Source organism: Camelina sativa, chromosome 7 (genome assembly GCF_030686135.1).
Source record: "Camelina sativa cultivar CO46 ecotype springtype chromosome 7, ASM3068613v1".
NCBI classification, from domain to species: Eukaryota; Viridiplantae; Streptophyta; class Magnoliopsida; order Brassicales; family Brassicaceae; genus Camelina; species Camelina sativa.
Window position 1 is genome coordinate 2,695,001 of NC_141886.1, and position 13,589 is coordinate 2,708,589.

Sequence of the window (13,589 nt, forward strand, 5' to 3'; positions counted from 1 at the left end):
TTACCTTTGTCCAAATCTGAATCAGCTGACATGAAAGTAAAGGTATGTTATATAAAAACCAATATATTAACACTATGGAGAATGGTGTTGCCATATGATCTCTTAATACCAATTCCTGCTCTCTGATTTTATTGTGAATGAAAAGCCACCGATGCGATTGACGAAACCTGTATAGGACTGATTTGGTTGGGGACATGTGGCTGTTGGTTCTAGGAACATAAGCTAATGGATCTGATGATAAGGATACACTTTGCATTTTGTTTTATCTGTTACTTTGATCATGTAGTCAATCTTGAAACTCTTATTTTCATGTCTCTTGTCTGAAAATTTGATTTATCCTTGTTAAAAAGGCCTAAACTATTGACCATAAGGATGTCACCTTGGTCTTGCTTATCAAAGAGTCCTGATATGCTCTATACCCTCCGCATTATGTATCATTGAGAGAGGTGATTTTGTAGGTCTCCTGAATGCCCCAGAGAATTTAAAAAGAATGGGGCATTCCGAGAATTGAACTCGGGACCTCTCGCACCCTAAGCGAGAATCATACCACTAGACCAAATGCCCAATTATTGAGCAATATTGTTATAGAAAACCTAAATTAGAAACATCATAAGTCATTGTTGAATCGAGTTCTCTTAGTTGCGTTTGAGTGATGAATAATTTTGGTTTTCAGAAATAGTGGATCTGATAACGAGGATGCAACTTGGATCTTGTTTTAATAGTTGTCTTTTAATGCAAACAATCTTGAAAGTCATTGTTAAGTCATAATTAATGTATAATGTGATTTACTCTGATTACAAAATGACTAGGTGGCCTTTGAATGTTTTGAAGGTGAAACTGGTGGAACGGTTCCACTGGAACGTGATGCAACACTGTCAAGTTCTGACTTTGATCATCGCGTTACCAAATGATGTCCAATCACGTTGTCCTCCCAACATATTTCCACGAATAAACTGAAAGGTGAGACTAGTTGTTCTCCAAGACAATCAACATCGTTGATCTCAAATTGAGCATATACTAGATTCAGGCTCTCTCATTTAGATTACTGAAACATCTTAGTCAGATTGTAATTTCAAGTATTGAACAGATATGATAGTACTCGATCATAGACAAATTTAACAACACTAATCCAACACTTTTTTATTTCTCTCGACTCCGTATCTTCAAAGACTACCAAGTTCTTTGACAAGTCTTTCTAGATCAACAAATGAGCTTCCTTCGGCCTCTAACTTCTGCCGCATCTCCTCCGCCCGAGCAGCCACTTCACGTCCACCCTCACCCATTGATTCATCTATGATCCTTCCCAACTGATCCGGGTCCGGCACTGTTCCATCCCCTTCGCAAACCTGAACTGCCACACCCAAATCCTCCACAAGCAACTTTGCGTTCACAAACTGGTCTGCCTCCATTGGCCATCCCAACACCGTGACTCCACTCGTTATAGCTTCAAGCACTGAGTTCCATCCACAATGGCTCAAAAACCCTCTAACCGCCACGTGTGACAACACAGCACGCTGCGGAACCCACCCTCTAACAACTCTTCCCCGACCCGATACCCTATCCTCGAATCCCTCGGGTATCGGGTCACTCTTACCCACCCAAACGAACCGGGTCAGGCTCCTCTCGAGTCCGAGAGCCAGAGCGTCACACTGCTCTTTGGTCAATGCCTTTTGACTTCCGAAGCAGATGTAAAGCACAGAACCATCAGGACACCCGTCGAGCCAACTCATCAATGGATCGGATTTACCCGCCGCACCACCCGGATCCAACCCGATCGAACAAAGCGGGCCAACTCCAAAAACCCGATCGTGACCTACCCTCTTTCTCACGTAATTCAAGTACTTTGCTTCTAAACACTCAGCCGTATTGAAAACGCAACCATAGCTCAAAAAAATCATCAAGATTTCATCTTTGATACTTATGATATCTGGTGAAGGAGATCGAAGGCAGAGCCGAACCACCGACGGAAGATGCTCTACCTCGAAAACAGGGGAACCAGGAAGATCCAAGAGATGTACCGGATCCGTTGATTTGAGTACATCGATATTACCGAAGCAGAAATCAAGAACTGAAGCTAAGTATGGACCGGAGGAGAAGAAAGCGAAACGAGGAACACCGAGCTGATCGCAAAGCTCGTGTGTCCATCCAAGGAAGAAGTCATAGATGAGAGCAACTGGAGGGGTTTTGTGAGAACGGAACCATTGGATGATAGGGTCACGAAGCTGACGAAGAGAGGCTGTGATTAGGGGGTTACCTGAGTTACCGATGTCTTTAACGTTTTCAACGCCGGGAGGGAGTGAAGGATGAGAAGGGAAAGGGAAAACGATGGGAGTTACAGAGGAGGGATGAGCAGAGATAAGGGGAGAGAGGTATTGGAGGTTTCCGGTGGTGACGACGACGGAGACGTTGATTCCGCGAAGACAGAGTTGGTGAGTTAAGTCTAGTAGTGGAAGTAAGTGGCCTTGTGCTGGGTAAGGAAACACCATGATGTGCGGTTTCGGAGTCTCTGGTACAACCATTGTTCTGTTCTGTAAATGACTCTCTCTCTCTCTCTCTCTGTTATTTGTTATTTCTTTAGCTTTGTAAACTACCGACTGGTAGCCACCACACAAAATATATAATGGGTAGGTGCAGCCGTTGGACCTTATTAATGTACAGTAACGTCAACTAAGTGGACGGTTCTAAATTTCCACAATACTTTAAATTTTGGGACCCGTAACGTTCTTTACCATATGAACCAAATTTTGTTAACAATTAGGGCATTTTTGTCTAGTGGTACTATTCTTGAAATATCCCATTTAAACACCTACCAAGGCCCATCACCATTTATAGAAAAAGAAAAAGACAATTAAATTATATTGTGTAAATTTAGAACTGTGTCCACTTAGTCGTTTCAGCTGTTTGGTCTTAAGAACAGCATAGCGGATTGACTGCTTCAATTGATTATTTGTTCATATTGACCAAATAATCTTCTAGAGTTAGTTAATGACATGTTCGTAATTTTCTCGCAGGGCATATTTGACTTCAGTGAAAAGATCTCTAGCCACATTGTTCTAATTAAAGGTCTGAGATCAAATTCCATGTATAGTACGTAGTCGTAGACAAAAAGCTTAGGTCTCCTTAAGAAGCAAAGTAGTCCATAAAGTCATTATTTACCGTACGGGACAAGCAGGAATGCTTTTATGAATCAGAAACGGTGCCAAAATTAAGATGGATGATAAACCTTACAAGTTTAGGATCAAATTGAATAAAAAAAATATATAAACAATGAGCAAAACAGCACATGTATGAAGTGACACACTAGAGTGAAAAGAGGATCGTGTCTGAATCATCTTAGTTTTTCCCCAAACATTGATCTTCTACATTGTCTTACGTTTTATGTGTGCCACAATACTTTTAACCATGCTGTAGCAATTTAGTGATATATTTGAGTCATTTGAAGTATTAACCAAGGATCCCATCAATAATTCTATTAGTAATATCACGTTAATTTGTATCTAGTCCCAAGTATTAGAGAATAATATATACTCCAAACATTCTCATTCGTTAAGGCCCTCTATATTCTAATCCCAATGCATTAGAGGGTTTTTTTTGTGCTTGTTCTGTTTAATTAATCCTAATAATATTAGAATAATGTAAGCTTTATAAAATACTATTAATTATGTCACTTGACATTTTTTTAATATAGAATCTCAAACAAATAAACTTGAGAGAATGTTGTTAGTAAATTCTATTTTCTTTGGCCTACTCTCATTTCTATTAGAGGATATGGTTCTCGAAAACTAATTCTCTTACTTAGGAAATTGATATGTTACACACTTACACTCAAACTAGATTAAGACCCATGCTAGAACACGGGTTGAAATTCATTTTATTTATATTATAATTTTTATATAAAATATAATTTATGTGATTGTTTTTAAAAGTTTTTTTGGATAAAACATTATACAATAAAATCATATGCAAATATGATGGCTTGAAAAAAAATACCTATTTTGTAAGTTTTATATTGTTAATGTTTCTAGATAATTACTCATGCTATAACACTGGTTAAATTTTATTTTATACAAAATTTTGTATATTTTAAAATAAAATTTTAATATGTTGTATTAAGTTATATATGTGAAGTTATTTCAACAATGTATACTCTACATCATGACTTGAATGTCATTATAAGATATAATTTTGTAAATTTGAATTTAAATATTCAAATTTTGACCTGTTACTCAGTAAATTTTTTAATTCAATAGATATTATATTTAAAGAATAATATTACTAAAGCTTGAATATTTTATAGATTGAACAATTTATATTTGTTTTTAAAAATTCAACTTATGGTATATCCAGTCATAAAACTATTTTTTAATTATAATAAATAATATGATAATTTTTTTTTCACATAATAGACTCATATATAAAAATGAAAGGTGAAGTATAATGATAATTAACAAATTAATATGTTAAGTTAGATATCAAAAGATTTTATTTGATGAATAATTTAATAAAAGAAATTAATATGGTAAGTTAGATGATATGATTTTTTATAATATTCTCTTTAAGATTTTCGGTATAACCTATTTGTAACTAATTAATCTATCATTAATGTATAACCTATTTGTAACCAACTTCTAAAATTATATAGTTTACAAAACAATGTTGTGTACTTCCATTTTATTATAAAGGGGATAAACAAGCTTGTTCTAAAGTTCATTAAACACGTGTGAGATTAGTGGTCACTGATTCATATGCTTTTCATGTACGTTTCACTTATTTCCAATGGGATTAATTTAACAAAAAAAGATATTTTTCTCCATCTTTTGTCAACTACTAATGTACGGCTTAAGATGCATAATCAAAGATTCATCAGATATCTAACATTATTCTCCATATCCTGCAATAAAGTGTGAGAAAGTTTGATACCAAAAAAAAAAAAAAGTGTGAGAAAGTTATACGTATATGTATTAAGTGTACGAAAAAATGCGTAAAAACCTATATTAAAATCGAGTCATGTAAGCAATTATTATAAATAAACTACTTTAAAGTATCATAGTATAAATTACATGGTGCATTCAAACATGGAACTTGGAAGCATGACTGTTTTATAGACAAAAATTAAGGCAGCCGCCTAGAATATCGTGATGGCCATCTTTGTGGTGTCCACTACCATCCACCACCATCTATGCGACCGACTCGCTGTTCAAGTTGTTCAACAATCAAACTTGATCTTCCGCCTGTATAATGACCGTTTGGCCGATTTATGTAACCCAATCCAAATCGGAGGCTTGTCTCACATGGTCCAATCATGCAAGAGTTATAAAAAATTACAAATCAAGTCGTGAACATATATGGATGCATCAGTTTGAACAAATACATTCGAAGAACAAGTGGTTTAATTTCTCATCGAATGAAGAAATTACAACAACTTTTTTAAGGATAAGCATCGATCATTCATAACACGAACAAACGTGAAAACAAACTTTAGGGTTAGAAAGGATGTCTAAGCAAATTTAAGAAATCTTCGAAATCAATATCTGATATTTTGTATTATATCTTAGGAATGTATATATAGGGTGTTAAAAATTAAAGTGAAAACACATTTTTAAAGATTTCCTGCATTCTACGCACTGCTTATTTAGCATGTACTTTGCATTTCAGTTTTTTTTTTTTTTTTTTTACTAAACTAGACTAAGCGTATTCAATGCAACGTATGGATTTTTAATCTATTGATAATTTATTCACCATTATTTGATGCACTGTAAATTTGATAATTAATATCGGGAAGCTAAATAATTACTACATGCAACGTAATATATTGTATTTGATCTATGCATACTAAATTATAAACTTGTAAAGTTTGGTAGAATGGTTGAGGAGGAAAAAATATTGGATTTGCATAATTGCAGTTAGAAAAAGAAGTACGCATGATCACTAGATTGTGTATACGATTTATAAGGCTAACTATCTAACTAAAATAATAACCCTTTACCCGTCGTATACAGAAATGTTGAACCTAAATTTGAAATATTCCTAAAATTAACAAGTAAATACAAATTTCAAAACTTCTCTCTCAACATTCCTCAAATCAAGGTATGAGTGTTTGATAGATGTTGCAAATGAATAAGACACCATAGTTATAAATTTGAAAAAATCAAGTCGATCACATTAGTGGTAATTAAAATAGAATTTATAACATGATAATAGACAAAGATAAGGATAACAAAAACAAAAATGGGAAATTGCATGTGAAGGGAAATTAGGGCATTGAAGAGAAGGCATGTTGGTGTATTTACTAATGCGAGCATTTAGTGGGACTGCAAAAAATGAGCGCAATTTTAGCTTACAAACTTACAACCTCTTTTCTATAACCCATTTCTCTTGCTCCCTCTCTATGTACCTTTCATTTAATGCATCGTTCGCAACATATAATATAATGATAGGCTATAGAAGTATCTATCTCAAGTATAAGAGTAAGTTCAATAAAGAAGTACTTTCTTGGTCGTTTCCATATACATAATATTTGTTTGTTTGCCTTAAATCGATCACGGTGAATTGTGTATCATAAAAATAATTAAAGTTGGACTTTCATTGATGTTATTTATAATATATAGTTGTATATATATATATAGTATATATGTTAATTTCACATGTTATCACGTCTTGAAATGTCACAATATATAGCACATCCGCAATATATCATGGAGCTAATTAGATGTCAAAACACTATATGAAGAATTTAGTACTCAATTAAGGTGATATCAGCTTTCAAGCTAATAATGAGTATATTAATGCATTGGAGTGATCATACATTTTATTGACATTTTTGGTTAGGGACAAACTGGTTGTAGAATAAGAAGCAAAAGATTGAATCCGGAAGGAAGATGAAAACAAAAATACAAAACTTTTAAAAGTCCTCTTATTTAATTTATAAAAAAAAAAATCAAACACTTATCACTTCAGTACTATTCGGTATGGATCACTCATCCATTACTCCCCCACCACCTCCAAATAATTGCTCCTATATAACATGTACGACATATATATGACGCAAAATACATATTATATGACGCTAAAAGTATACTATTATATTTAAATATTTGGAATTTAAAAGATAAACGAGACGGCACGTACATCTGTGTAATTAACCATCCATTTTGTACATATGTGCAGGTCTTATTATTTTGAAGTGTGAGGAAAACGTAGAATTAATTTGGAAAATATTATTTCTATATATGCATGCTTATGAGAGGGAAAAATAAATCATATGTACAAAAACTCACAAAGTACAACATTCTATTTATATGGTCGAGGTCTATAATATAGTTACATCATTCACCAATTAAATTTTTTTTTATTGGTTTCATATACACAGCTTCATATCCTATTCAATATCTAATGTCAAAAACCTTAATCTCTACTATACTGAAATCAGTAAAGTGATAAGCTAATTGAGAGAAGAGTAAAGTACTTTTTATAAATTTTCACTCCTTTTCATATTTTTAATTATTCTGTAATCGTTAGAACGTTCTAACTTAACATGAATTCGAACACTGGCTATGAAGTGTGAATTAACTTAACATGTTTTGATTTATGATTCAAAGAAGATATACATGTTGCGTTAATTAAGTTATGGAATATCTTGGGTACAAAGAAAATACGTAAAATTATTTTCCAAAATAAAAATTTGGATGTACTTTTGTTGAGCTTTTAAGGTTTTCATTCGCTAGTAGTGGTCCCAATATGTAAAATACATGTCAAATTGATTGCTGTTTGAACATCCCACTGAAATCTAGGGTTCCTCCATGACGCCAATAATATTTTCTAAACAAATAAAAGAAACAAATAATTGTTTTTTTAAAAAAATTTTGAAAAGGAAAATAAGTTGTATAACTAAGCAAAGAATTGGGAGAGTGTGCGGCCTCTATTATAGATGGAAAGATGAGTAAAAAAAACTAATCCAATAGCTTTTGAAAATGATATTCATATTTCATAAGTTATTATAAATTGTTATAAACCAGATAAAACATGGACAAAGCTTTTTTCAATATCCTATGTTCTTTTTATAAACAGATAAAAAAAATATATAAAAAAAACAAAAAAAATACCAATAACTAGTTATAACCAACACTTATAGCAGGATATCGATAATTACTAATCTTGTATTGGTATGTAGATTGCCATGGATGGATCATTTTTTTTTTTTTGTATAAGATCGTTTTACTATACTTTTCTTTTAAAATCAAGTACATCGAATTGTTTATTCTTTGCTTTCATAAAACGAATTATCTATTGTTTTATCATAATATAGACGGAAATAAAAATATTTAAACTATTGCATTGATCTCCATTTCATATTTCCTCGAAGTTAAGCAAAGGCCCGAACACCAAAACAACTCAACATAAATCCTATTCTTTAATTTAATTAAAAAAGTAAAATAAGTACTATAATTATATTATTTCGCTTCAATGTTGATATAACTAAAATATCATAAAAATAAAACCAATAATCAATTTTGTTTTGCTTTGAAATCTTTAATGAAGTTGGACTATCTCTCGGAACGAGAATTAGTTATGTTACTTAAAGATGTATTTATTAAACACGGAGAAATGAATGTTTTATATAAATAGAGATGTTGCATATTGATATTGTTTTGATTTATCATTTATACATAAAAATAAGTACTGTTTATCATTGTCCATACAATTATTAAAAAAAAAAACTCGCATTTTGTTTATCTTACAGACGAAAAGAATCTTTAATAATTCCAAAGAAACTGAAGATTATTGATATATTATAAACTGAATCTTTTGATCAACAAAAGACCCTCAAGTCAATTAAAAAAAAACCTTAATTTCCTTTCGATAATTACTATACATTATTTCCCTTTAATACTTGTTTTTTCGGAGTATTATTACATCACAAAACCCTTAAAATTTTGTTTGGTTAATCAATTATGACTACTTCCACATCCAAACAATCCGTTTGCTCCCGTCCTAATTAACTTGGAGGTGACAAAGTCAAGAAATTAACTATGTCACATATAATTATATTTTTAAGAAAATAAAGAAAATATATAAATAACCCATTTTTCTCCAACTAATATAAATATCTACTACGTACGAAATAAAATGTGAGAAAAGAAGTAAAATTACAATCTTTATGTCTGGTTCTAATTAATGTTTTTTGAGATGTCAGAATAAAAAAAAAAAAAAAAAAAAAAGGAGAAAAATCCTAGTTCAGAACGAAACATGGATCACTTTCAAAGAATCTGTTGTTTCAATTTCTGAAGAAATTTTGAGTTCGTACGTTTGAACTGCAGAAGAAGTTTGGATTTTAATGCAAGAACTGTAAGGAAGAGGGGCATGGGTTTGCATTAATGATCACTTTGAGTGTCTTCCGATCTCTTACTGTTTTCTACTAGGAATGTGAATAATACTAATAATTAAACGGTACTATAGCTATAATAATATACGAAGGAAACTTTGTCAAAAAATAATAATAAAAAAATACAATTTTGTGAAAGATTTAATGTATATATATATGGTATGTGATACTTCACACACCCAGAAGAGTCAAGCTTTTTTGTTGCCTCTCTATTAATGCAAAAGGGAGGATTTCTTTTGCTCGCTGTGGCAACGTAAAGAGCCTCTTTCCATGATTTTCTTGCTCGCATTTTAAACTTAGTATTTATGTTTGTAATCGCTTATATTACTAGTTATGTTACAAAAATACGTTTATTTAATAAAAAAGAGAAGAATTTTATTTTATTTTGGTCAAAAGAGAAGAGATTTTCCTTAAACATTAAAAACAAATTAATTTTTTTGTGGTCAGAAAGGGAAAGTGTAGTTAGATCAATTTACAAAATTAAATAATGAGTGTTGCGAGAATATGTGGTGAAATTGAATATTGTTCTTATAAGTCTTGACATAATCCTATTATAGTATTATTATTTAAGTATTGGTAAATTGTAATGTTTGCGTATAAAAAATTGAAGGAAAACAAAATACGTCAACATAAACGCTCGTGTTACAACTAATCAAATTGATTGTCGAAGACATTTAGGATTTCCAAAATTGTCTTCTATTTGTTGTTCAAGTGTTGGTCAATCCATCAGTGATTTAACGTTAGCAGTAGACTAGTCGGCGACTAGCACAATTTAACGTACTTAAAACACAAACGTAATTTAAATTGTTTTTTTATTGTTAAATGTTTATGCCTTCTGACTATCCACGGCTGATATATATACATTTCGCATGAGATACCATTCCCCTAAAACAATTCTATCTTAATTAAAATTTTGACCCACGAGAAGCTTAAAGACCTGTTTTTTTTATAACCTCTTTAATGAAATGAAAACATATTTATATACATGCATAGATACATATATATATAGAGAGAGAATGAGAAGTGGTGTATAGAAATATGGGTGAGAGTCTTTAAATTAAAATTTATGTAAAAGAGATGAATATATGTAGAGAGGTTAATTGGGTAGGTGAAGAGAGACTATAAGAGGGAGAGAAAGAGGTCGTAAACCTTTTGCCCTATTCACATTTTCATTATCTTCCCATTAGACCATCATTAGTGGAGTAACCCACCATGGTTACTCTTACATTAATTAATTATATAAATAATCATAAATTAAGTTAAGTAACTCTAAGAGAACCTAAGTAAAATTATCCTATTACTAGAGAACTACAAAGAGGTTACTCAAACATTTAAATAATAATTTTTTAATTTTGATTTATTAATTATCAAACTTTAATTATCTAAAATGATAAAACAATTATTTAAATTTTTTATATTACATAAAATAGAAAACAATATTTTACAAACTTAAACATATTTTACAAAATACGGAATAGTAAACATATTTTATAAAATTCAAAATATTATACATATTAAACATAGTTTGGAGTAAGATTTATTGTGCGGTTGCACCAAATTTTTGCCAGATATGCTCAATCAAGTCTTTTTGCAAAAGATCATGCATTTGTGTATCATGAACATCATTTCGAATGCCCATCATATTATGTAGATTTGTTGGGATATCTGTAGAATATGATAAATCGACATGAGAACTTCCGCTTCCTTCTCCGTGATGGAATTCCGCTGGATCGTAGAAATTGTAGTCATGTCGTTCGTCTTCCACTATCATGTTATGCAGGATGATAGATGCTCTCATTATTTTCCCTATTTTCCCTTTATCCCAAAAAAGTGCGGGATTCTTCACGATTGCAAATCGAGCTTGCAAGACTCCAAATGCACGCTCTACATCTTTACGACATCCTTCTTGCCATTGATCAAAGAGTTTTGCTTTTCGACCACGTGGAAGTGTAATGGATTGGATGAAAGTTGCCCATTTGGGATAGATACCATCCGTTAGGTAGTACGCCATTTTGTATTGCCGTCCATTGACAACGTATCTAACTCTCGGAGCTCGGCCCTCTAGGATATCATCAAACACAGGGGAGCGGTCCAAGACGTTGATATCATTTAACGAACCAGGTGGTCCAAAAAATGCGTGCCAAATCCATAAATCTTGTGATGCCACAGCTTCTAGTACGATTGACGGTTTACCAGATCTACGTGTATATTGTCCTTTCCATGCAGTGGGACAATTCTTCCACTCCCAATGCATACAATCTATGCTCCCTATCATTCCGGGGAAACCGCGATGTTCTCCAATATTCAGTAATCGTTGGAGGTCTTCCGGTGTAGGTCTTCTCAGATACTCGTCGCCAAACAAATTTATAACTCCCTCAACAAAATGTAGAAGGCATTTGTGGGAGGTTGTTTCAGCGAGTCGTAAATATTCATCCACCGCATCTGCCGTATATCCGTAAGCCATCAAACGAATAGCTGCCGTACATTTCTGAAGTGCAGAAAGACCAAGCCTTCCAGTAGCATCTCGCCTTTGTCTGAAGTATGGGACTCCATTCTCAATAGCGGTAACAATACGAAGGAACAATGGTTTGTTCATTCTAAAGCGACGACGGAACATAGCGTTAGTGTAAGTTGGATTATCACTAAAATAATCATTCCACAACCGAGTGTGGCCTTCTTCACGGTCTCTCTCAATGTGCACTCTTCGGATTATTGGAGCTGGTGGTACATATGGGTGAGTGTAGTTGTATTGGATCATCTCCACTATACTATCAACTTCCTCTTCTACAATATCATCAACTTCTTGATCGGAACTCCAATTAGACATTTTTTTGCAATTTGGATATAGTAGAAGGCTTATGGGAAGTGTGATTTATTTTGTATAGGAAAAGGGTTTAGGTTACAAGGTATATTTGGTTGAGTAGTAGAAGTGAAAAGGTTGAGCAAAGGAAATTTTATTTGGTTGAGTAGTAGAAGTGAAGATAGGATGAAAGAGAAGAGAATAATCGGAAGAGAATAATCAGAAAGCATTGATGTAAAACGATGAAAGAGTAGGAGAAGTGAATATATAGTCTTAACAGCAAACACAAAGTACCAAGTGGGCAATACAACCCTTACAAAAGACAAAACAACACAAACAAATCTGTGACTGTCCTTGCAAGACACAAGACAACCAAAACAAAACAGAAGACAACAACTCACAACCCGTGTTACAAAACACCCCTCCACGGGTTACAAAAGAGTTAACAACTCACAGACCCGTGACAACAAGACAACAAGACAACAACTCACAGACCCGTGACAACAAGACAACAAGACAACAACTAAAAACAACACCCCTCCACGGGTGTAAACACAACACATCTATGTCTTTGACAACACATGTTTCCCTTCTCGTATCACCTTAATTTGTTGTCGCAAAACCTGAAACAAAAGAACAAAAAACAAAACAAGTGTTAAACAAACAACATATAGCATAAGTTTAATGAAAACAAGAGTTAAACACAAAAGAGGATAGTTACACACAAAAGAGTTAAACCCAAACCTAAGTGTTTGTCAACATTTGGTCAACGAGTTTGTCCCTAAGAAGTTGTTCGGCACTTGTTAGTTCAGTCTTGTTAAGGAGGCTGTCTAGCAGTCTCATTTTGCCGTGTCTCTCTTTAGCCGCTTGTTCTTGTTCTTTCATTGCAATGATCTTGTCTAGCTTACCAACAGAACCATCCTCTACATCAATAGTCACAGCCGGTTTCTTCCCTTTTTTCTTAGAAGCTTTAACCCCCGGAGGCCTCATCTCAGCTCCATCATTGCACTCTCCGGGTGAGGATGCTCCTGCTCCATCTGAAGCGAGTTTAGTCCGCTTATGGCTACACTCCTCCGTGATCCATTTCTGATCATGCTTCAGTTCCCTCCAGCAATGTCCTAGCAGAAATGGCTTGCCCTTGTCGTTCTTGTAAAGCTCATACGCCATGCTCAATACATCATCTTCTGATTCTCCACTCTTTCTTCTTGAACTCGCTTGTGCGTAACAGCCCACAAACTTATTGACTCCATGGTTTATCTTGCTCCACCTAGCCTTACATTGTGTAGGCCCTCTTGCATTTGAAACAGATGACCCATAGTTAGCTTTGTAGTAGGCAGCAACCCTCTTCCAGAAACTTTGTAGTCGCTGCTCATTACTTACAACTGGATCCTTGCTTGTGTTTAACCA

General features: G+C 33.4%; 2 protein-coding genes and 1 non-coding gene across 15 annotated transcripts in view; 1 reads left to right on the forward strand and 2 right to left on the reverse strand.

The window, feature by feature from the left end:
• Window positions 1-1,148, forward strand: part of LOC109124902 (nudix hydrolase 22, chloroplastic) — an 11,324-nt gene extending 10,176 nt beyond the window's left edge. For 8 of the 13 annotated variants that reach the window (XR_015561843.1, XR_015561841.1, XR_015561840.1 and 5 more), the window contains 2 exons: window positions 1-42; window positions 146-416. The exon at window positions 1-42 is cut by the window's left edge and continues 85 nt beyond it. The gene's annotated coding sequence lies outside the window, so the exon portion shown is untranslated. Of the gene's footprint in view, window positions 43-145; window positions 417-831 lie in introns of those variants that run through there. The other 5 variants (XR_015561838.1, XR_015561842.1, XR_015561833.1 and 2 more) reach the window with 2 other exon arrangements.
• Window positions 493-564, reverse strand: TRNAP-AGG (transfer RNA proline (anticodon AGG)). Its single transcript has one exon. It is a non-coding gene; the product is annotated as a tRNA-Pro (tRNA).
• LOC104700042 (UDP-glycosyltransferase 89A2) lies at window positions 996-2,725 on the reverse strand. The gene has a single exon (XM_010415488.3). The coding sequence runs from the start codon at window positions 2,517-2,519 to the stop codon at window positions 1,164-1,166; it is 1,356 nt and encodes a 451-aa protein (XP_010413790.2). The 5' UTR covers window positions 2,520-2,725; the 3' UTR covers window positions 996-1,163.
• Between the last annotated feature and the right edge of the window lie 10,864 nt (window positions 2,726-13,589).